General features: G+C 43.5%; 1 protein-coding gene across 5 annotated transcripts in view; it reads left to right on the top strand.

Moving 5' to 3' along the window:
* LOC133136548 (receptor-type tyrosine-protein phosphatase mu-like) overlaps positions 1-25,000 on the top strand; it is a 191,817-nt gene that overhangs the window by 123,448 nt on the left and 43,369 nt on the right. For 2 of the 5 annotated variants that reach the window (XM_061254136.1, XM_061254137.1), the window contains 4 exons: positions 1,094-1,229; positions 18,972-19,123; positions 20,739-20,813; positions 24,295-24,491. In XM_061254136.1, coding sequence (XP_061110120.1) covers positions 1,094-1,229; positions 18,972-19,123; positions 20,739-20,813; positions 24,295-24,491 — 560 coding nt within the window. Of the gene's footprint in view, positions 1-1,093; positions 1,230-3,718; positions 3,749-18,971; positions 19,124-20,738; positions 20,814-21,646; positions 21,674-24,294; positions 24,492-25,000 lie in introns of all 5 variants that reach the window. The other 3 variants (XM_061254133.1, XM_061254134.1, XM_061254135.1) reach the window with 3 other exon arrangements.

Consider the following 25,000-nt stretch of genomic DNA (forward strand, 5'->3'; position numbering starts at 1 on the left):
TGGGAAGGGTGCCTGACCTCCTCATTAACGCCCCACACATGCCATCCTGACTAGGGAGAAACTGCCCAAGGGGGCACGTTGTCTCAACTTCCTTAAACACTGAATAATTAGAGTACATAGTTATTTCTACCTGTTTATGTAATGTTGAAGGTTAGTGGTCAACGTGTGCTTACTCTGTATTCATGCCGTACAATTAGACACAACCAATCCTTTGCTTTGTCATACTGTATCTTACTATATGTTTACACATTAACCACATACCAATCAACTGTGGAATTATGAATGTTATTCGTGAAAATTCTTGATTGTAAAAAGTAAGGACTGCCCCACCTTCTTCGATTTTTGGCTTGTACAGTGAATTGAAGAAGGTGAACTCTTTCTGCAGAAATAAATCCTATCTCTTGTACCTGGTCATTATAATGGGATTTCTCTGCTGAAAGAAGGGCTTGGGCTTAATTTTCACCTCTTGGTTCTGTGATAAAAAACACATGAGTACCCCACAGTGACACAGCTTGGGGGGATATGTAGATCCAAACCCCAGCGAAGAATGTTCACTTGGGTGTTGCACGTGGCAGTCTGCTCGTCAGCCTGCCGGTCTGTCTGTATGTCTGTCTGTCTGTTCCACGGTTCCCGTGCAGTGTACTTTATATTCTTGCATGCGTAATTGCGTTCAGGTGTCTGATGTAAATCACAATCACTCGTGATATTTTTCCGTTGTAGGTCATGACCGAAGAGGCTAGAGTTTTTCTTTCTTCTGACAACTCCTTGATTAATGAAGCTAAATAAGGCTGAGAAATGTTACATGAGGAGGTAGCAGTACAGTCTGTTTGCATTACTGATGCGGAGTAGCACATACTGAGCCCCACTAGGTCAGGATATTTTTGTGTATTGTTGGTGTTTGCAGATGCTTGGCTCACAACTTTGCTTGTGGTTGATAGTTATCATGTGTCAGTATGTTTAGTTTATCCAGTGGATAGGGTGTTTTTCCCCTCCTGTATAAAAGATGTTGAGAGATATATAAAGATGGCAGCTCTTGTTAGCTCCGTCTCCGAGATAAATGCTGGTTTGATTTCCGATCCTCTGCCTCTTTTAGGGGCGGTGACTCGGAAGCCCGACGCGGTGGAACCAGAGAAGCAGACCGACCACACCGTGAAGATTGCCGGAGTCATCGCCGGAATCCTGCTCTTCGTCATCATCTTCCTCGGTGTGGTGCTGGTCATGAAGAAAAGGTAAGGCCCTTCACCCCCCTCCCACTGGTCACGACTGTGACGGCTTCCCAGAATGCACTGTGGCTTGCTGGTACAGCAGTGCCGTAGGAAGTCTGAAGGTCCATAAAGAGACAGAATCTGAAAAAATTACTCAGTCAGACCCAACCCAAATCAAAAACCTCCCAGCGCACTGTGCGCAGGTATCTGAATAATCCATACCCATTGACAGCCCATTACATTTCAGTAAATTGTGTCTATTTGCTGACACCATAGTAGAGTATTATTATTGAACCATTAAGTAATTCAATTTAGCTAAATGTAATCATTACAAAGAAATCACTTTTAACCTTGAGCTGTGGCAGAACTAGCCTTACTGTATTCCACACCAGTTACATTTCTACCTTTTCGCACAAGGTATAATAAGGCCATCAGACATTTTTCTTTCAGCCTGTCTGTGAACATTTAAAGTGGAATCTGTGCAGATTAACTGATATGCTGTCAGCATGCCCCGGCTGTGGGTTAGGAGTAATTAGACCTGTGTCCCCCACCTCATATGATCATATGTAGCATTTCCAATTTCCTGTTGTGCTTATAGAGCAAAAACTCTCTATTAGTGCATGATTGCAGTCCATATTACAGAACTGTAGGTTTCCAGATTATTCCCATTACCTGCTGTTATGAATGTTTATGAATGTTATTTTATGTCTCTGTACTATTCCATATTCAACTCCAATGGAAGAACACATTTTTTTGAGGACAGGGCAACACAAAAAAGAGATATTTTAGTTTGGACAGAGGGCACATAAATATATAAAAGCTGAATCTCATCTACCTTCCTCTTTTTTCTCCTTCAAACTGCCACATTGTCAATGGGCCGTTAAATAATTTATTTGATAACATTGATGCTCTTTGTTTAAAAAACATTTATAGCAGCGGAAGGCTATACTCAATGAAAAATTAATTTGAATCAGTGCCACGCTCAGACGAATGCCACTGTTTTAGTGACCTGGGACTGCGAAATGGAACATATTTCAGAGGTTTTATCTCTGGGAAAAAAAAAAAGTCAGATAAGAAGGAAAAATTGATGAAAGGCTGAAAGAGAGGTCTTTGGGGCATGTAGCTACAGGCAAGTTTATATTAGCTCTGGTCCCATGTCAGAGAACGGCCTCAGTGCTCTCCTCAGAAACCACAGGAACAATCGCTGTGCAAATATCAAACTTCTTTTGTAGACAGAGAGGCCTGCAATAACATGCTAATTCCCCCCTTTTTCAAAGTTTACTTTATGTTTCTACAGCTCATATTATTCTGTCGAAATTCTGCATCTGTGCAGGAGTTATGCAAAGGGAAAGGGGCTGAACTGAACAATAGAGCTTTTTGATAAAAGGGTTTTTCTTCCTGGGAAAGACACATCGAATTAAAAGTCCTGAATGAGTTTATGGGGATGTAGAAGTTGATGTTGTGTCTCACATGTTAATCAGTTGAATGAATTCAATTTTATGCAGCAAGCTGTTAAATGTATCATTTTTTAATCAGTCTGACCTGATTGGGGAAGATGTGATTACTGGCCTGCATAATTTCTTTGCTTTACTCATATATTTTACTCAAATGAAAAGATCAGATGGCGGCCATGTAATCTATTGAGTCTTATTTGTGGTAATTGGTTTTAAATTTTGAACTGCTTTACGAAATCCTAATTTCTGTGTTAAAATTCCCCTCAGTATTAAATTACATTCTCCAATCAGGATACTTTTTAAATTAAATATAACCTCATTTAAAAAAAATTCTGGCCATATACAAGTAATACATTTTTTTTTTTACAATGAAATAAATAAAGAAATAGAAATAAGCCCAGACCAAGTAAGACCCAATTGAATTTTCTCATTGTATCTCTTCGAAGGGGGCGTCTCACTGACTGTAGATCTAATCAACCCCTCTGTGGCACTTCCAGACAGCATTGTCCAACGACCTTTTCATGCAATTCTAATAAAATAGCAAGAGCACTGGCTGAATTACTCATGCTGACCTGGTTGGGAGACCCTTGTATAGGGAGTACATGTAGCCAGCATATCTCTATGGTAGAAACGTCCTTCACTTCGCAGTCTATGGTAGAATAGGAGGTAAATAAGGAGTTTTTTACCATAGAGATATGCTGGGTAGATGTGCTCCCTATACAAGGGTCTCTCATCTTGTTCAGGTTGGGAAACCTTTCTATTGGGAGTACATCTAGCCAGCATATATCTATGGTAGGAATGTCCTTCACTTAGCACTCTATGGTAGACTAGGAGGTAAATAAGGTGTTTTTCAGGGGGCCCCGTCCAAGCATGACATACTCCCCAGCAATCACCTTGCCCTCACTTTCACACGTATGTCACCATGTATGGTTTTGTTCATTTCTCTTTTTAAACATTAATATTTTACTTTTCTTTCCTTCCATCCCATTTCCTCCCCCACCCCAACCCCCACCCCCCCTCCCCCCACTGCTTAAATCCTACCACCACCCCACTTGGCAGAAGAACCTATCACTCCTACACATACTACCTGTAAGTAACCACTTTGTGCAACGCTAGTGCCATGCTGTCTGCCACGCTTTGCCGTGCATGTAAAGAGTGACTTGCTTACCCGATAATGGCCCCTGTGGTCTGAAGCTCTTTCCCTCAATGCTAGACGGAGAACGGAGGAACTTCCGTCTCACTTTTCAAACTTCTGCAAGTGTTGGGACCGGCTTTTTCATTAAGACTCTCAGCAGCATGCTCTGCTTCTTACTTCTGAAAATCATTCAGATTTTAAACATTGAAATGTGATTATAAATGATTTTGTAAATATTCTATTTAACAGCTGGTTGACTTGTGGAGATCAATGATAGTTTTAGTTCCAAGAGCACCATGTCGAAGGAAAAATCTATAAAACTTAATTTTTATCGTTTGCGAAATCAAAGCTGACATCATTGATTTTCTTTTTAACAAAACCAGTCATGAAAGTGCCGGTCTTCTTGTATTCCTTCTTGCTCTAGTTTGAAAGGGGAAACTAATACCTGATATTTACCACTTATTCGATTCCCTAATATTTACACATGTATTATTCCTGCATTTGAGATATACAGTATAACAGCAACTGGCAGTTTTTCCCCCTGCTGAACCTTATCAGTAAAGCTGCTTTTTCTAATCATATTGCATTGATTTATGGGAATGGCAACTTACCCCACACACCTTCCTTGCTTTTCAGTATAGGCATGCAAAAACAATATTGTTACTGCTGTTACCCCAGCTGCACCTGTAACTGCCCGACCCAACCCTCACCTGCCCTCCACCAGTGTTCTCTTGTTCGTGTTCTCTTGTGCTGTCTCTGTCTTCATTTCATCGCTCAGTGTTTTTACGTTTGCTTTCTTTCATTAACTATTTTCTCATTGGTTGGTAGCATGCAGACCCCCTTCTATATAGCTCAGACATTCATATAGAAGTGCTTATAGTGGCCTGTTTTATATTGGATTCCCGCAAAGTTGATTGACTGTGGAAGTAGGATAAGTGTGTATATCAGTGCCATGCATTTGTATTAATGCGTAATTCAATTATGGAGGAGACTATGTATTTGTGTGGCTGCTCGTGCTTTATAATGTAAATGAACATTTTTCTGCAGGCATTTATTATATTGGGTAAGAGGAATTGCATAGGTCTGGCAGTTTTTTTATGACTCAGAAATGGTTTTGAGTACAGCACTAACTTTTTCTACTGAGCACTTTATTAGGAACTTATTCATGTGACTATCTAATCGGCCAATCATGTGGCAGCAGTGCAATGCATAAAATCATGCAGATACGGGTCAGGAGCTTCAGTTAACGTTCACATCAACCATCAGAATGGGGAGAAAATGTGATCACAGTGATTTTTACCATCGCAGGATTGGTGGCAGGCTGACTGGTTTGAGTATTTATGTAACTGCTGATCTCCTGATATTTTCACACACAACAGTCTCTAGAGTTTACTCGGAATGGTGCGAAAAACAAAAAGCATCCAGTGAGCAGCAGTTCTGTGGGCAGAATGCATTGTTAATGAGAGACATCAGAGAAGAAAGGCCAGACTGGTCAAAGCTGACAGGAAGATGACAGTAATGCAGAATGGTATGCAGAAGAGCATCTCTGAACACACAACACATCAAACCTCTAAGTGGATAGGCTACAGCAACAGAAGACTTAATAAGTAAAAAAAATAGGTCTAATGAATACCTAATAAAGTGCTCACTGAGTGTATGACTGCTTGGAGCAAAATATATGAAGTAGCTAGATTTTCATGCCTGGATGTTACTGTTAAAGTGCCTACTAGAAAAACAGAGGCTTAAGACTGGTGAGGATACTTTTTAATTGTATTTGTGTCCCTGAACCACACTCTAAATGAAAAGGGGATTTATTCAGCAATTATCGGTGTCCAAGTCTCTACATTTATGCTGAAAATAAGGCGATAGAGCGACAGGGTTATTGAGCATTATCTGTAAGGGTGAAAGAAAAAAGACAATAGAGCGTGTCTGTAAAAATCTCCTGAACTAAACTTGCTTAAGTCTTACCATGGACTTGTATTATACGCATGGCTAGAGAGAATAGAGCATCATGACTTAAGCTGTAATGTGGTAAATTGCTTAACATTATGCAGTGTAGGGCTTGTAAGTAGTAGGTGCATGTTGTGTGGAGCATCAGTCGTCGTTCTACCAGATTGACCTGTTTCATGTGCAAGGAGCTAAATTAAAAATTGAGCAGAGGTCCTTTGATCCAGCTGGTGGTGGTAGGAGCATCACATAAGAAGCGTGTGTGTGTGTGTGTGTGTGTGTGAGAGAGAGAGAGAGGAGAGAGAGAGAGAGAGAGAGAGAGAGAGCGAGAGAGAGAGAGAGGGAGCTTGTATAACAGATTAACCATTATTCTGAACACATAAATTTGACCTGCTCCATCTGCTTCTCGACATGAGGATTTCATATGGGAAGACTGAATCTTAACTTTCCTATGTGACCGTTGATGGACCAATGACTTGAATTAGTGTTACTGTGTAATCCTAACCCAGTATTGTGAGAGAGATGCATCTGACATCTATACTGTATATGATATGTCTCTGCAGTGTTGGAATTCAAAACTGGACACCATTTTCAGTTACTGTACAACATGAAAATCATTATCGTTTTTACCATTTAATTAGAAAAAACTCTTCACTGCTTTAGAAGTAAAGAGACTGGAACATTCCTGTTGCAAAAAATATTCCAAAACAGGTAGAACCATTGTTTGCCAGAGGGGGAATCAAGCGACATCCCAATATCCAGCCCTGCCAATAAACAGAGGAAAAAAAGCAGACAGCAAGCATTCCCTCCTTCTGCAGAGAGCTACACGATGCTAATTTTCCTGACGACACTGGTAACACGAGGCAGGCCGGGGTCCTCATTAATTTCACAGATCACTTTCGCCGAGGAAGTAAAAGGCAACATAAAGCGTCTCCATAAATCAAAAGACGGATTATCGCCCGGTGGAGGACCATGTGGCCCCCCTCTCGCCCTCTGAAATGGCTCACCCCGGACACAAATCATAAAATCTGTCATTTTCCACCGCTTCCCGCGGAACGGGGAGACAGGCCCGTTTAACTGAGAGCGTTTAACGGAGTGCGCCGGGTGCGCGAACACCTTAATTAAATCCTACAAGGGAGCCTCACGCACAACAAGAATCAAATTAATTGCAACAAGGGATGCACATTTGTTTCGCTGACAGCCGGCGTGTTTTTAGGGTGAGGAAGAAGGAGAGGAGGAGGTAGGGAGAGGGAAATAAGGGCAATTTGGCCCCTGTTATCGGCGCGGCCGAACGCGCCCGGTCGCCTTTCATTACAGTGACAGGTCTCCGGCGAGCGGTCCCACCGCGTACAGCGTAATGACCTCTCCCGCCAGATCCACCAAGGTGGACCGAGGCGAGGGAATGAGCTGTCATCGTTTCCCTTCCTCTTTCTTTTTCCGGGGCCGTTGTTTGTTTTAACGACATTCTGCTTTGTGCGCCTTCCAAAGCATCAAACTTTATAATTAGGTGGCAGTATAATTAAGGGTGGCTGCGGTGGACTTGGAGAGGAGAGGAGAATTTACAGCCTCTGCCCTCTAACAGTGTGTGCAGTGTGCTGGAGAAAATAGAGTTAGCCAGCTGTGTTAAATCCGTCCTTCCAACTTATTATTAAACAAAGAACAACACTCGTGCAGCCTGGAAAATAAAGACATCTAATACCGCGGTCCCCTTATTGACCTGGCTGTCTCTGCTGCTTCTGCCCCTTTGTTCGGCCAAAAACAGCTCTGCTCGTTTTAAAAAGAGAAGGTTAACAGACCTGGAGCTGAGATGGAACTGGAGCAGGTTTGGATCCTGGATGTGTCAGGTCAGATGTTTCAGCTGTGCGGCTGGCCGGGGATGAGAATGAATTTGGAAAAAATAAGCAAATGTAATGAGATAGTCAAACGGTTTTGGCAGGAGAGCGAGGTAACATGAAGCTGTAATGGTTTTGTAGCTGTGCTAGCTGCACTCGTTGCGGGATTCAGTCCTGTTGCTATCAGAACTGCAGTGTCAGTCTATGGCGTAGTTTTAGCGTTGGGCAGAGCGCCACTGTGCTAGTGGAGTCACGGTCTTTATCGCAGGCATTGTGGAACGTCCTTGCCGCCACCATTACTGCTCCGAGCAGCCAGGGCTGCCATTTCAAACAGATGTCACATAGAAAGTGCTCCGTAAATAGACTGGCATTCATCACTCAATGCTGCGGATGCTAATGAGAGTTTGGACCGAGAGTGGTTATTACATTAGCCCCAGCTACACTTTTCCCCTGGTGTGAGTCCGCTGACCTTCCAGACGGCTCTCTGCCCTCAGATAACTCCGCCCGTTCCGTATTTTTTTGCTGTTGTTTTGTTTAAGCTCATAATGTTTTGCGACCACCCCGGCGATCCTTGTTACTGCCGCAGGATGGCTGCGACTCCCAACATCTGCGGCTGGACCAGGTCCTGTCCGCTCAATTAGGATGCTGGAGCCACCCCAGCCTGCAGTGCTGAGCGTGTGGCCCGGGCCCCCAGGCAATTAGAGGCTGTCCCCCTAGAGCAGGCTTCATATCCCGGCCACAGACGCTCAGCACTGGGTCTGCTCTCTGCACAGCTGGAGCCAGGAAGTGTAGTCTGCTCACCTTTGGAAACTGCCATTTAGGGCTGAAAGATAATACAGGAGCTGGGTGGTGAGGCTCTGGGGGGTAGTAGGTAAAGAAGCAATGCACTCTGGGAATGAAATGAAAGGGTCTGATGCATAGGCTTGGTCCAGGGAAAGATTCATTTCCAAAAGAAGAACATCCAGGAAGATGAAACTTCCTGAGAAACAAGCCTAAAAATAGGAAATTGAAGTTACTGAGCTTTGACCACAGCATGTGAAAATCTTTTAAACCATTTTAATGGGCCTCCTGAAAAGCGTCATATACGTACATATTGTATACCCAACATGTAAGTATGATCGTAGGTCAACAACCTCATTTCTAGCCAGGGGTGGGTTTCCCAATAACATTGGATCTTCGGATTAACAAGTGTGTGATTAAGTTCTTAATCAAAGAAAATTCTCCCATTACGAGGAACTTAACAACAAACATCTTTTCAAGGCTAAAGGCAGAGTAGTTGATCAATCTATGTTGAGTTTCATGACACGTGTTTCTTAGAAAATCAGCACTGAAAACTATGCTGAAAATGTGAGAACATATGACGTTATCATTAAACTGGAAGCAGTTCTAAATGTCTTTCTGAATTAAATATAATAGGTATTAATAAAACTAATATTAAAACAAAAGATTCCACATTTCACACTCTAGTGATCTGTGAAGTGGTCTAATGGTTTAAAATGTACCTTGATTACCACATTCAGCACTGCGACATTACTGCATCCTGAGTTTCTGAAGTATAGCCATTTAGTATAGCCATTTAGTATTTTGCCTATTCTCCACATTGCAAGAATGGAAATGTTTTGGCCTTATTTATAGAAGTATACAGGAGCAGTGATTTGTGTTATTAACAGAATAGTATTAAAATACCATTTTTTTATTAATGGCATTTAATTGAACTAAATAGTTGTTATCTACATTTAATATTACTATGATACTATGAAACACTTTCGTTCATAGCATTAAGAAGCTTTTGGGAAACCCACCACAGAATGCTTGGGTTATAGTCTACTGTACATCTTTTATGGGTTATTGAATTTAGGGGAATGAGGATTCTGTGCTGTAGGCAAGAATATAAACCATGCACATGAATGTGTATATTTTCATTCTAATTTCTTCTCTTACCCTAGTCAATACTCAGATTTTTCTTTTTATTCTTCATGTCCTCAAGAAATATTTTACTGCAGCGTAGCCTATTTTGGGAACCGCGCAGGTGTGAGTGTTTACGGCTAATTAACCAGTCAGACCAGTTCAGTTGGCAGAGGCGCACAGAATGCAGCCCTTCAGGGGCTGGGTTTGACACAGCCGGCTTAAACAGTGCTCCTGTAGATCAAAGAAAAAAATGTGTTATTTCACTTTTTCCCCTCTCGCCAGATGTAGTTTCAGGGCACCTGTACTTTTCGCGTGAAAGAGGGCGGTGTACGTTCGGAAGCCGGCGAGTCTGCAACGAGGAACACCGTGTTGGCTCTGACTTGTGAAAAATGTTTCGATTCAGTCGATCGGGTCGATTGTGCCTCTCTGGAAGAGCATTTTGACTGTGTGATTTGAGTAGCATGCATCGTTATGACACTTTGAATTCCCGCGTCAAACTGATAGAGGTGAGCCGAAAGGGCAGAAAAGTATTTCTGCTACACATATTCTTCTGCTAGAGGTGGCACAACTCTTTTGAGAAGGCTTTGCTGTGATTGGTGATTTGACGTGTTTTGTCAGATTCTTGCAGCGGTTTGAAACGGTGTTTTTTAAAGGGTTATTACCGGCAGGGTGTTTACGGCCGTGGCTTTGTGAGGTGCGGCGGTGGAGCTGAACCGTGTTGCTTTGATGCAGTTTGAAACTCACATGCGACAATTACGCTGTCATGCCTCCGCGTCTCTCTTTTCTTCTCAGCTGCACAATGCTGACAGCCTCTAATCCACACGTTTTTCACATATTTGTCTTTCAGCATAAATGAACAAGTGTAAATTAACGCATTTCATTTGGGCTCTGTGTTCTATGTTTCAGTAGCGCGGTGAAAAAAAATGAACTGCAGTGCGTTGCGTTTAGTTTGGTTTGATTGTGAGAAGTATTGACGTGAAGGAACATCACTGATGCCGAAGCTGGTCAGGGGGCAATAACAAACAATGCTGCCTTCTCAGGACCACATTGGCCCTCAGAGCCTCGGAGCAGATCGTCCTGTTAGACTGTGGGTTTCAGTGTCATGGTGGGTGGCAGCCCTGCAGGTCTGCGTATGACTGCCAGGCCCCCCCAGGCAAGTGGGGTCGCAGGAGAGTGACACCTCTGGCCCCTGTGTGAGGTTACTCCTGAGACACAGTGACTGCATCAGACATAGCTCAGCTGGTGGACTACACAGGGAAAGGAAATTCTCAGTCACAGGAAGTGTACAGGGGCAGGAAGTACACAGGGACAGGAAGTGATGGGAAGTTATAGCTGTAGAACGTACTTCCTAGGACACCCACTTCTGTGAGTAGCCACTGGGTGAATGATGGAACAAAGCTGGGCATTCCCATTGATCAAGCCAAATTGGGAGAAACCCTGAGAAACCCAAGTAAACATTAAATTAGGCTTTATTTGAATGTTTATTCGAAAAAATGTTTGTAATTTTCCTAGGAACATGAAATAAATCCAGGTAGCTGGTGATGGCACGAAGACTATGAATATGAATATAGTCTGTGCAGTATTATGATGTAGTACTCCAGGAGGATGGGAATGATGTAAGTGTGTGACCACATGAAGAGCACTAATGACCGTGTTTACATTTGTGTGACCATTTATATTTACCGTGTGCCGTCAGGGTGCCAAGGTGGCCAAAGTTCTTTGCCTGTAGTTGAGTCAGAAATGGACCTTAAAGAAGAGGTTTATCCACATCAAACAAGTATGGCTGAAATACAGTACAGTATGAGTTATCTTGATTAGCCTACTTAATCTGGTGCATGGAAGGTACTGTATAGCCCATGATTGACTAATTGATTTAATCTTCCTCCACATAGTTCTATGGTTATATGGGAATGGCAAAAGCAATATTCACCTGAAATGTGCACATTAAAAGGCATTTTTGCTTTCTATTGAGCAGTTCCAAGTGCTGTAAAACATTGCCTTTATTATTCTTAAACCTCAGTTATTCTGTGTTGTTATCCTGAAAGCTTGGTTTATTTTAAAAGAAGGCTATGAAGCTATAATGATGCCTTAGGGATAAGAACAGAAGATCAGAGATCAGTAGACTGCGTGAAACCACGCGGACAATGGAAAAGTTTCTCGCGTTTCCCCTCTGAGGTGGGAGCCGCCGTTTTTTTTTTCCGCGGGGCCTCGGTGGGACGTCCACGCCTCTGGGCTGATGAACGGAGCCCCCGTACCTCCCCGGCCTTTCATGTGGGCCGCCGCACGCGCCTCTCACAGCCGGCGTCAGTCATTTAGCCGATCCCGCCGCCTCCTCGTGGTGTCGCCCCCTTTCGGGCTCGGTCCTAATGAAGGACGCTCCGTCGCCTCTTCAGCCCCGCCCGCTCTCCCTCGTCTTCCTCTCCGCCGGCCGGATCCCTCCCGTCACGCCGAGCGCTACGTTTTCAGGATGTTCTGTGCCGCCGGCTTCGCCCGCTGTTTTTTTTCCCCTTTGCCGGAACATGTCGCCATTTCTCTTTTTCCCCCTACGAGGGCGTATGTCTGTTAACTTCTCATTACTGCGGGGCTTAAAAGGAAGATGGCTCGCGCCTCAGATTTCATGGGAGGGCAAGCCTGGTAGCTGAGCCGAAATGGTAATTACAGGCACAATTTGAAACATCCAGTGCGTGTAAACGATCTCAAATTTTCACGTAAGACAAAAGCAGCTTCAGACAAACAAGCGAGGGAAACGTAGGGCAGCTTGCCAGCTCTAAATTGCGCACTAGGTTTCCTTGCAATCAGGGGCACAAGCGTATTCGGATGCATGCCCCGGTTTTCCGATTGTTCTTGTCAAACTTTCTGGAAATGTTTCTTTGTCGCCGTAATTTCCCTTGTTAACTCCATACTCTCCAGCTTTCAACATTATGCACGTAAAAAGGCAACATTGCAGGTCTTTTTGTAAATATGTTCGGTTGTGCATTGGTTGAGTGCCGGTTGCATCAGCGGGAGCTTCCGTGATGTATATTTTTTTATTGGAAACACGTTTGTTTAATACTTTTTCTTTGTTTTGTTCTACGCTTGCACTCCCACTGCACTCCCCAGAAGGATCGGGGCCTGACATTTGCTGGGAAATAGGCTGGTTACGCTTTGTCAAATCCCAGCAGTGGCTGGTGGAGGGGGTTCAATCACAGCCCTCTCCCGGGTGAATACACCAAACGCAGGTTTCAAAGCTCAGCGGCTGAGAGAGGTACAGAAGCTCCGCGTTTATGTCAGGCTCTGACGATACTCTGGGATTTTATCTCGGAAGATGAGCTTAAAACAGCTGTGTTTTGCACATGAAATGTGAGCCATTTGAGAAAAAAAGAACAATCATTTCCTCTTTTCTTTTTTCAAATGATTGTTTAACACTTTCAGTATATTGATTTCACAGTCAAACACATCTGAGAAGATGATAATGCTTGTGTTCAGTGCATGGTTTCCAGTTGATGAATGATGGATGGTTGGAGTCATATGCTTAAGCAAACATATTGTGCTAAATTCCTACTAACAGTTTGGAAAAATTGTTTGTGACATGGTCAGTATATATTTATATATATACTGACCATGCCACAAACAATATATATATATATATATATATATATAAATATCAGGAGCAAATATTCTTTGAGTCACGGTGGTGAAACCCCCACTGCTTTATTCCGTGCCTTTGACTGTACCACCCTGCTGTGTCTGTCATTCTGACTGAAAATATCACGAGTTATACCGCTGAAACCTAATTCTGCCTTCAACATTCAGTAAATGTAGGTCCTTGTGTGTGTGTGGGATGCAGAAAAACTTATAATTTCTATCATCTGTACCCTTTCCACATGAGACGTGTCGCTAAACCTGTCTCCCTGATTAACCCTCTGAGGTTTGGCCTTTCATCCATGTAAAGGGTTTTACAAACCCAGGAATATTTATGAACTCTGTTACTCTCATAACTCCAAGTTACATAATTGCTCATTGAGTTTCAAGGGACCGAGTACTTCAATATTACAATTTACTGCTTTGCCCCAACAGCCTTTCTGACCACATTACACTATTACAGTCACGTTTTATAATAAGGAAAATTTCATAAGGCTGTCATCAAGCATGTACGACACCTTCACATGCCTGGAATTATAAATTTATGAAGCAATTATAAGCCTTATGGAAACTGACAGTGATGTACCAAATACTCCTGCCTGGTTTCATTTTTTTATAGAGCATATGCTGGCAATGACAGCTGTCATAAAGCACTAGAGTTTATCATTACTTTATAAAGTAGTAATAGCAGGGATTTGAAGGGCTTATAAAGGGCTAATATAAAAGTTAGTGTTTCATACATTATGTCTTGTCTCTGAACAGAACGCTTACAGTCAAGCATTCAAGAAGGTCAGGTCCTAGGTCTAGGGCCCAGGCTAGAGTACTCGTTCCTAAATTAACAGCATGCACAGAAAAGACTTTCCAACCTCTCATGCTTTACCTTGCATTGTAATCATTTGGCACAGACTCTAATTCAGAGCAACATAAAGTAGTGAACATCTGTGTTAGTTTCAGGAATACAAAAACGCAGCATCACAAAGAGGGCACAGAAGACCATTCATAAACTCTGAGTATAATATTAATGTAACAATTATCAATTTGTATGTCACAACTACTGAGATAACCTACTGTATCTTATCCAGCTGTACCTATAACATTTTCCAAAAGAAAATCCAAGGAAAGAAAGACCACTCAAGCTTCGTGGACCAAATGATAGATGGAGCCACCAGTGACCCAGTGATTTGAACCAATCATTCAGTTTTTTTCTCGGTTGACTCAACCCGGTGATTGACAGCATATTATTTTTCCCCCATTATGGAATTCATGAGGCTTCCCGTTCCCATATCTGAATAAACTAGAAGAACAGTGGTAAACATCCTCATCACATCTCACTCGGCTGTTACTGTTATTATTATTATCATAACTTGCCTTGCCTACCTTACCAGAGGGGAGTCAAACACCCCCCATTGTTTTTCGCCTGCTCCACAGTGAGGAGATGCTAGTGGCATGGTAGTTAATCTTAAATGCATCAGCAATGTAAGGGGCTCCTTCCCGCAGAGTTCCGCCATCTCATAAATGCAAATAGCTGGATTTGTGCTTTCCGCATCATTATCCTGACATCTCAGATTAGTGTGTGGCAACAGAGTCGATAAAAATGCCAGAATGGACCCCCCCCTCCCCTCAGAAAAATGGGGAAAAAAATAACAAAATTGTATTTCTGGTGCAACAAAGCAGCGTCGATATTTCTCATTGTTACATTTTACATTACGCGCTCTTCCAATTACGCCGCTTGGCAAAATCGGCGGCCCTACCGCGGGTGTGCGTCGTTAATGTCCCCCCCTTCGGCCGGGAGACAGTGGGAGCAAAACAAGCTCAGTCTGTCTGCTCGCCACGCGCCGCGGATTACGCTCCCAATGACGGGGCCGATTTAATGCCGCCTTTGTCAAACAAATCTGGGGTAACGGTTAAACTATTAGCTTCCTGTGGGGTCTTGTGTGCAAATGGCAGTTCGGAGGCAGCGGGGGGCCTGCCACCATATGGCACAGGAGAGCCGCTTAATTGAATAAACAAGATTGATAGTGGAAAGGCTTCCGGAACGGTCCATTAGCCCAGAGCTGCCCGTTACACCGGAGCGCGTTCGCGCGCGGGGCGGGGGTCACGCTCTGCTTCCGCGGGGATGGATGGAGATACCGTCGTTTCCCCCGCGCCCGTTTCCCCGCGGCGGACGACGCGCGGGAGTGTGTGGGTACACGCCCGGGCTATTATCCACCCACGGAGCATCGCATTACGAGCCCGCATCATCCATAACCTTAAAGGAGGAGCTCGGTTACCGTAATAAGCTCAGGTTGCGTTTCCTCGTCTTCAGAGACCTCTGTGTTGCGTCGCGAGTTCGGTTGCTTCTATCCGCAGCGAGCGCGGTTTCTCCTACTGAAGGGCTTGTTGTGGTTTGATACTCGCTAATAAGTGCCTCAGTATTGATTTTCCACTGTAGGAGAAAGCCCTCAGCTGCTCACTAACGCTCTTCATTTAAATATTTAAATGAGGAAAATTCCAAAAGCAGGTACCTTGATTGCGATTGCAGCACTTGCTGTAATTTCACAAGGCTTCAGCTGACACTTTAATTTGTTTTTAAGTGCAAAGGGGACTAACGATTTATGTGACAAATGTCAGATGAAGCTTGCTTCTGGACTGGAATAAATGCATATTCTGATTACGAGAAGCAGTCATAAATTTAAGCTGGTATTTGCAAATGCCATGTCTAGATTAGCTTTTGGTGTTTCAGTGGGGGTATTACTGTTCATCGCTGAAGTTTTATTACCTTGGAAGTTCCCAGCAGTAAATCTGATTTTATACATTGCTAATAGGAGATGGGGGCATAAGAAATACTTCTACAAGACGCATAAACATGCGTGATTTGTGTTTCCATTACCTTGTTCGCTAGGGAACAGATCCAGGAATTTTGCAGGTAGTGTAATATCGCAGCGTTGTTTATGACGGACTCGTTTCTGAGTAAATCTCTCTAGCCTCAGTGGCTGGATGCACACGGCGGTATGCAGCTGTGAGTTTAGCGGAATTGATCTGCGATCGCGGAGGATCAGCGCACTCTGACATGTTTATGGTTGTGACACAGTCGGAGAAACTGCTTGGAAATCATAATTATTGTGCCTTAAAAAAAACTGCTTCAGGGGCCTGCGGCATCTGACAAGTCATCGACGCTCACATAACAGACCGTGCGGTCAGTGGACCGCAGTGACCGTTCACAACGCGGTCGGACTGGAGGGATGAAGGGAACCTGCAGGTGGGAGTTCTGCGGAGCTAAGAGGGGGATGGTATGGGCGCACCAATCCGTGTCCCAGCTGGTCCTGACTAACATTGGTCCTGGATGCAGAACAGAGAGAAAAACTGAAACCCCAAAAACTGAAACCATTCATTCAAAAGTAGCCATTCATGAAGCACGTGCATGTTTCCGGGGAAGTATAATACCAACTTTGTTAAATTGACAGACATTGCATTGGTGAGGTCAAACATGGGTCGGGATTGATTGACAGTTTTGATGTGGCTTTATGTGATGTCTAAATTTGTGAAAATATTTCCCACTTTCCATTTCAGAAGAGGAGTAGACCTGCAGTGGCTGCAACAATGGAAAATGTAAGATATGGAATTTTGGGGAAGGTTAATTTAGTTAGACCAATCTGCAGTAGCCACCATTACCAGCTAGGGAAGGGCTATTATAACTTCATGATATGTTGCTATTCAGAAAATATACACACTGAGAGTTGATGGCTGGGTTGTTGTCAGGGAGAGTTGAACCGTAAGTTGATCACTGACTGGCAGGTTGGAGTCTCCTGTCAGATCCAGTCAATGGACATCTCAGCGATGAACAGAGCCTTTGTGTCAGGATATCTTCTGCTCTAAGAAGGGACTGCATATAAACCGCAAAAACCGTGGGCGAGGACATCTGCTGAACAACATGAATCAGGCTTACCACGGGTAATAAGCAAACAATTATCCGCCATCGGTTTGGATGGAAATTAATTCAAACGTTCGGCCACCTGCTAATCACAAAGCATATCTCTGTTCAGAAAATACAGTGCCATGTTTTAGTTTCTTGTGCTTTTATGAGAGGAAGCTTTCAGGCTGGCTTTTCTGTAGTCTCGCTTGGTTCTCCGTTCTCATGAAGAAGCGTGTTGTTTCTCCGCTGGTCGTTGGTGCGGAATACTGAGTGTCAGTTTGGCACGGTGCGGCGTGGCCGGGCAGGTGGGAGGGAAGCGGTTTGGCGTCGAGGGACGGCTCTGCCGCGGGTCCGTTCCCTGACTGGGGGGGGATGGCCGAGAAGCCGTGCTGCAAACACAGACCCCTTTCATCGGCAGCCCAGCGCGAACACGCACGCACGCATGCCTGCTATCCCCCTCCTCACCGTACAAAGGCTTCCTGTTCAAGGCGCTATAAATAGAGGGGAATCACCTGCCCCTCCCCACGCTGTACGTTGCCGTGCTCGGTCAGCTGGGCAATTGTACGATACCCCCTGCAGGCATGTAGGAAAAACACCATACATTATCATCACTGACTGTAGTAATGAAGACAACTTCTGTGCGTTTTAGTGAGGACAGTGTAGCAGATAATAAAAAGTTATATTGCTCAATTTTCAAAACCCTGAATGAATAAAATAAGGATTTATATTTTTGAACACTGTTATCTTGATGGGATGAGTAATTGGTTGTGCTGCACGGTCCTTTTAAAGTCTTCCCTTTGTAGCTGGTGATAAGTGAAATCACATTTGGATCAGGTCTAGCAGCAGGTCGGTGCCTGTTTACGCAATCTGGTCTGGGGGCCTATGGTTTCTGCAATAGCTGATGGGAAATGGAGTCCACAGCATACACAGTATTCTGAGAGTCCTGGGCTGTCAGACCCTGGTGTTTTGAAGCACTGTGGCTACTGAAGACAGCCCCTGAGGGGACATTGCAGTGGCAGGCTCAGGCGTTCGATAACGTCTCATGACACTTTCCTCCACTGGAGTATAATATCAGCTACATTCAGCTCTTCCTATAACCCAGGCTCTGATCATGAGTGTTTTCAGGGCTGTGTGCAGCCATGCTCATTTCCTGTGTAGTTCAGGGAATTCTATCTTTGGAGCCATGAATAAGATCTTCCTGTGTTCCGTGATCATACTGTATATCTATCCCTTCCGACTATATATCCCTCATTTTCTGAAGTTGTACTCTACTATCAGCTCTGGGCATTTGTTGTCGGGTTCTTTTCTTTCCCCGCTGTTGAGATAGGTGATTTGAGAAGACGGTGAAACGGTTCAGTTGTCTTTAAATGAGGTTTCTGGAAGAGTGCCTTTGTACTTAGAGTGCTGGAATGAGAATCAGCACTTTCACTCGCATTCTATTACGGGTGAGGTTGATTCACAAGAGTCCTGATAATGAAGGTAGACAAAAATAAATTCTAAAATTGAAACTTAAACATAAAACTGCTACCTTTAGGACACCCTGGTTATTGCTCCAATCATTTATTTTTATTCTTTACTATATTGTGTCACTTTCTGTTTGTCATCTACTGTAAGTGAATATTCAGAGCTTCGTTTAAATGGTAAGTTATCTGAGAAAAAGCCTAAATGTTTATAAGCATTTGAAAATGTACCTCAGGGAAGTGCATAGTTGGGTTTTCTAAGCATGCATGAAGTAAAGGGCTGATTATTATTGTACTCATCTGGCACTACTAACAAAACACTTTCCCCAGGTCTTAAACTATCCGTGAATATTTTCAAAACACTGCTACGGACTCTCTTTTGGCTGAGTTAGCTTCTGCGCGAATTCAAACAGTCCCCGTGTTAGCACTAAAAAGGACACATTTTTCTGATGGGAAAAGTGCAGCAATAATGTTCACTGACTTTGTGCTTTTGTTGTTTTTGTTGTGCCAAATCAAGGAAACTGGCGAAAAAGCGCAAAGAGACACTGAGCAGCACTCGACAGGAGATGACGGTCATGGTGAACTCCATGGATAAGAGCTACACGGAGCAGGGCACTAACTGCGACGAGGCCTTCTCCTTCATGGACACGCACAACCCCAACAGCAGACGTGAGTGTCCGAGACTGCCTGAGACACACTAAGAGCCGACATTGGCTGACGTGGTGAGAGCAGTCTCACCCTGGGTGTGTCGAAGTGTCTCTGAGCAAGACACCTAACCCCCAAATGCTCCTAATTAGCTGTGTGTGGTGTGAGAGTGTGTATGAATGGGTGAATGAGAAGCATCAATTGTACAGTGCTTTGGATAAAGGCGCTATTAATATAAATCCCAACCATTTACCAAACGGGTTTTGTGCATACAATATGAGTAGGGTTGTTGTCTTAACGTGTGTGGATAACTGGAATTACCCTCCCATGATATACAGTATAGTCACTTTTCTTTGCAGTGACAGAATGATAATTACTATGATTTGTGATTTACAGGTTTGACAATTATTATTTAAAGGTCAAATAGCTTTATAATGAGTAGCAGCTGCTAAATAGTTTTGACATGAGGGCAGATTATGATTAAAAGTGAAAGTTATGATTCATGAGTAAAAATAAAAATGTTCTTGAGACTGATGCACCATAAATCATGAATTAAAACAGTGATAGGAACACTGTCTATGGGCCCACCAGGGCAACAGGAAATTGTGTTTTCACTGAATTTCCAGGAGAACGTCCAGTGAACTTCTCATAAACCTCTAAACCCACATTTGTATTAACAATCACAGTAGCAATTTGATAATGGGTAATTAGATTAGATTACAAATGGTCTCTTGGGGTAAAGCTAACAAAATCACATATGTCACAGTTAAACAATGAGTAAATGCCATAAGTTGTCCCATCTCATTGTCATCGTCTGACCCAGATATAATTACTTATCTGATTTGTGGTGTTGCCCTGGGTTGACCTTGCCCAAACAGTGTTTGCACAGTGATTTGTCCCGGTAGCATGTGGCTATATTGCCTCTACTGGGGACATTGTCCCGGTCAGTCTAACAGTATAAGCCAATCAGATGTGGTCAGTGTGTTTTGCCTGTGGATAGCTGGTGGACCGTAGGAACCTGTCTGACCTGTCTAATCTGTCTGAGGAAGAGATTAGGCCCTGGTCCCACTGCTGCTCGCCATCTGACCACCTTCAGATGCTAATCAGACAACAGTGCTGCCTAGACACGACCTCACTCAGAATGGTTTTCTTAATCGACAGCCAGGTTATCGTGCTAAACCGGGCCGGCCAGCTGTAGCCTGAGCAGGGAATTTTTCTCATTATGTTTATCAGCCAAAGTTACCCACCATGCAACCAGGCATTTTAACGTTCAGTCCACTATCTGGAACACACTTAAGAGCAGCGAAGGAGAGGTTGTGGAGCCTAGTTTATGACCTCATGACTGTTTTGGAAATACCTGGATGGAGTGCTGGAATTTTTACCTTGAGAACGGCATTCAACCTGAATGAAAGTGAATATTGAGCCCTCATGAATGAAAAGCATGTTACATGAATCAGCAAGCCTTTGAAGGTCCCCTGGGATAAGGACATGTTTAAAAAAATTTTTTTATCAGATGTTCCTTTGGTATAGTATGTGGTTAAATGGCACAGTTTTTTAATCAGTGTAATAAAACCTAGGGAAAGGGTTTTGTTGGAAACACTTTGTAAGGATCTGTTTCTGCTTGTCTTTATCCTCAAAGCTGTGTCCTCACCAACATCATTCACATTGAAGACGAACACTCTTAGCACCACCGTACCCAACGCCTATTATCCAGGTAATACCCCCTTTTCCACCCCTACTGTTGCTGTGCTTTATAATATCTACATACTCATCTACTTGAGTCATGGAGATGAGGACATTAATGACTGGTTTTGGGTTCAGATTTAAATCAATTCAAGTTGTCCAACTAGACATTTCTGAAGTTTAACCATTTTGCTGTATCAACAGTCTCTGCCAAAGTACTGCTGTAGTTAGTGGCTTATTTATTTGCGATTGGTCAGCTGGTCTCAGCTGATCCTGAGCATGTGTCTTTTCCGCAGTGTTGTTTTAAGTGGATTGACCCGTACTGTGTGCGAGTGCGACTGTGTGCACTTTTCCCTCTCACTTGTTTTCTTCTTTACTTCTAAACTTCCAGTTGAACACCTTTCTCTATCATTCTGTGAAATAAAAATTGGTTTAATTTTGTTGATATCAGAGCATATGTTCTGGAAATGCAAGCTCTAATAGATTAGCGTAAAGGCTAATAGAGAACATATGGTCCCTACTGAACTCATGTAAACTTTGTTAGAGTTAATTTAACGCTGTATAACACTGTCAATTCTGCTGTATAAACTGTGATGCATGTGCAATTTTCCACATGATATAATGCGTTTGCGTGGTCATTTCTTGCACTTTGATGTACAGTGAATTTGGCTGTTTTTGTTTCCGTTGAAACCTTGCATTTCGTGTTTTGCCACGCAAGCTTCACAAGTGTTCTGATTCAGTAGCTAACAGGAATGTCAGCTCTTCTCTGCTCCTACTGCTTGGCGGGTTATTCACTGGCATGTTCTCTCCTCTCTGTACCCCTCTGTTCCCTCCAATTCTGCCCTGGTTTTGGGTGGTCGGCAGACCCATTTGTGCCTACTGCTATCCTAGGTGAGAAACCGGCCTAATCGCACTTATACGATAGATTGTGTGCATTTCGTTTGTGTTGGTAACTTACTTTAGGGGTCTTAGGTATACCTACATTAGGATTTATGAAGTACGGAATGAGATTACCAGACCACATTCATAGCAATTAATTTACTGTAGTAGGATTGCTTAAAGGCATTCATAATTATTCATGAACATTCATAGCCTTTCCTTTACAGCTGGCTTCAAAAGTTAAAAGAGCAAACCAAAGAACAATGCTGTATTTGCTAATACTCTTTGAGTCATTATTAACAGTTATACATTTTCATTAATGGTTATGAATGTTACAGTATTCATGGTTATAAATTCAACATTACACTAATGCATGTAATCTATACTAGTACTGGAGCATTTATATTAAGCTCAAGAGAGCACCATTAATGTCTACTTAAGACCCTTAAAGTAAATGACTCAAAAGTGTTTTTTCAGGGGAAATGAATGTAGCAACGTGCTCTGAGAATAAGGAATGCACAGTTTCCCGGTTTGTTTGGTTCTGCTAATGCACTGAGGATGGCTTCTTCATCTCCATACCTGCCTGCTGTCCTTCTCTGTGAGACGGGGGGGGGGGGGTTTGCTGCGCCCTGAGCTAAGGCTGGCTTCACTCCATCCCATCTGCATTCGGTGTCGTGCGTGTGGCGTCACCTGTGTGTCTGACCTCTCGTGTGCTGGACAGACCATGTGGAGAGGATGAGGGCGAGTGACAGAGAGGCTACGCTGGCGCGCACGCCCGGAGGAAGCGAAAGGCGTGCCGCGCTCTCTCTTTCTCCGCTTAGAGAGGGGGATGCCAGTCAGTTGAAGGAAAGGAAAGAGAAAGAGAGAGGTTAGCAGTGCTCTTCACACTCTCTGAATCGTTGTCTCTCGCCTCAGTAAAGAACCTTATGCATTGTTCCTTTTAGAGCTGCTCTTGCCCTCGGCCAATGACTAGTGACGTATTTGTTTTTTCCTCTTTTTAGCTAGTGTTTATTAGATGTTGTTTTTCATTCTTGGCATAAAAAGAAAAATAGCTCATTAATTATCATCATAACAATGCGGCATGAAATGTTCTCTGCAAAACCCTAGTTTTCATTATATAAAAATATATTGTGATGATAAAAGTAAGTGTGTGGCACAATATATTAATAATGTATGGCTTCTGGGCCACAATATCTGTGTGGAGCACTGTATAGCATTCCACAACTGACGTAACGACACTCCTGGAGTCACATGATTATAGTACTTTTTATTGATATGGAAACACAAACTGGTTTGAATTATATATAACAGCGATAAAATGTTTTTTTGTTTTTTTGTTTTAAAAAAAATAATGAGCAGGTTGTTAGTACCGGCAGTTTGTTTGTGTGTTGTTAGCTTGCTTCAGGGGTCAGTAAATGTTAATCACTCAAGATGTGCAAAATCTAATTTTCAAAAGTCATTTTAAAACGGTAAGAAAATGACACCTTTAATTGGCCACAATTCTTTATTTATATTTCACTTTTGGCTTTAATTTTTAAATTCTGTGATGAAGTTTTGCTGGTATTTGCTTGTATAGCTAAGTCTAACGACATGTCCGAAAATCTAAAGGTACATCTAAGCAATTTATCTCAGGGCAGGCTTGTTTTTAGATGCCCTTTTGCTGAATAGGAAGTGCAGTAAGGACCCCAAAATCATGTGACCTTGCCTAGAACGGCTCAAGTACAAAACTGTGCAGGTGCTCATGCTGTATTGTTGCTTATACCCTGTTTCCTTTCTCTCCTCCTCTCTCTTCTCTTCACAATTAACCTCTTATGTACCTTCTTAAAAAGTGCCCATTAATGGTAAGTGTGCCCTGGTGGAGGAGGAGACTGTGTTGCTTCATGCAGAAGGAAGCCATGATTGGCCACTTCTGATGTGTGTTGTGTTGCCTTGCCTGGCAGTCGCCATATAGCATCTCATGCCCTCTGTGTCCACCGTGAAGCCATTTTTAGCTAGCATGGCACGCCCAAAGGCCCAGTGTGGCCTAACCATGCGTATGTGGGTGTCTTATTTTTTCTTGCATCTGTCCTTACTTATTTCCGTATTTATTTATTGCCCAGTTGTTTTACTTCACTACGTTTTGAAGGCGTCTCATCAAACACTGTGATTGTGGCCTCCAAAATGCCCCCCCACCCCACAAGTTCCCGATGGCCTGTTCATAACCACGTCCCTGCAGGCTCACTTTACCATCGTTTCATTGAATGGGAGACGTTAGCGCTAAGATTTGGACTGATTAAAACAGAGTACGTACTATTTGTTTAAATATGCCATATGAATAGTTTATTGGACTTGGGTTTTCCTCCACAGTCACGCAATGTATCGGCTGTTTTCAGAAGTCTGCCTTTATGTTTCTGTTTCGCCAATGCTGTAATGCGATAAGGAAAGAGCCAAACGCTTCAGTCCATACGTTTTTCACAAACCATCAGAAGTGAGCTTTTCGTTCCGTGAAAACTCATGCCACTCCACATCTTCTCACTCAGTGACTGAGTGGTGTCGTGTCCCTCCACTCGATGTTCAGTGTGGGCTGCCGGCTGCGCGTCGGGGCCCCTGAGTAACCGGAGCTTTCCCTGGCCTTCTCTCCCCCCGTGTCGCAGACGAGAGCCAGGCCCTGGCGAGCGACACCAGCAGCCTGGTGCAGTCGCACACGCACTCCTACAAGAAGAGGGAGGCGGTGGTGGACGTGCCGTACCAGACGGGCCAGCTCCACCCCGCCATACGAGTGGCCGACCTGCTGCAGCACATCACCCAGATGAAGTGCGCCGAGGGATACGGCTTCAAGGAGGAGTACGAGGTGAGACATGTCCCCACCTCCAACACACCCAGACGCATGTACACACACACCCAGACACATGTACACACACACACACACACACACACACCCAGACACATGTACACACACACACAATCAGACACATGTACACACACATCCAGACACATGTACACACACACTCAGACACATACACACTCAGACACATGTACACACACACAAACACACTCAGACACATGTACACACACACACCCAGACACATGTACACACACACCCAGACACATGTACACACACACCCAGACACATGTACACACACACACTCAGACACATGTACACACACACACACTCAGCCACATGTACACACACACCCAGACACATGTACACACACACCCAGACACATGTACACCCACACACTCAGACACATGTACACACACACACACACTCAGAAACATGTACACACACACTCAGACACATGTACACACACACACACTCAGACACATGTACACACACACACACACTCAGACACATGTACA

The sequence above is a fragment of the Conger conger genome, chromosome 9 (assembly GCF_963514075.1).
Source record: "Conger conger chromosome 9, fConCon1.1, whole genome shotgun sequence".
In the NCBI taxonomy this organism is placed as follows: domain Eukaryota; kingdom Metazoa; phylum Chordata; class Actinopteri; order Anguilliformes; family Congridae; genus Conger; species Conger conger.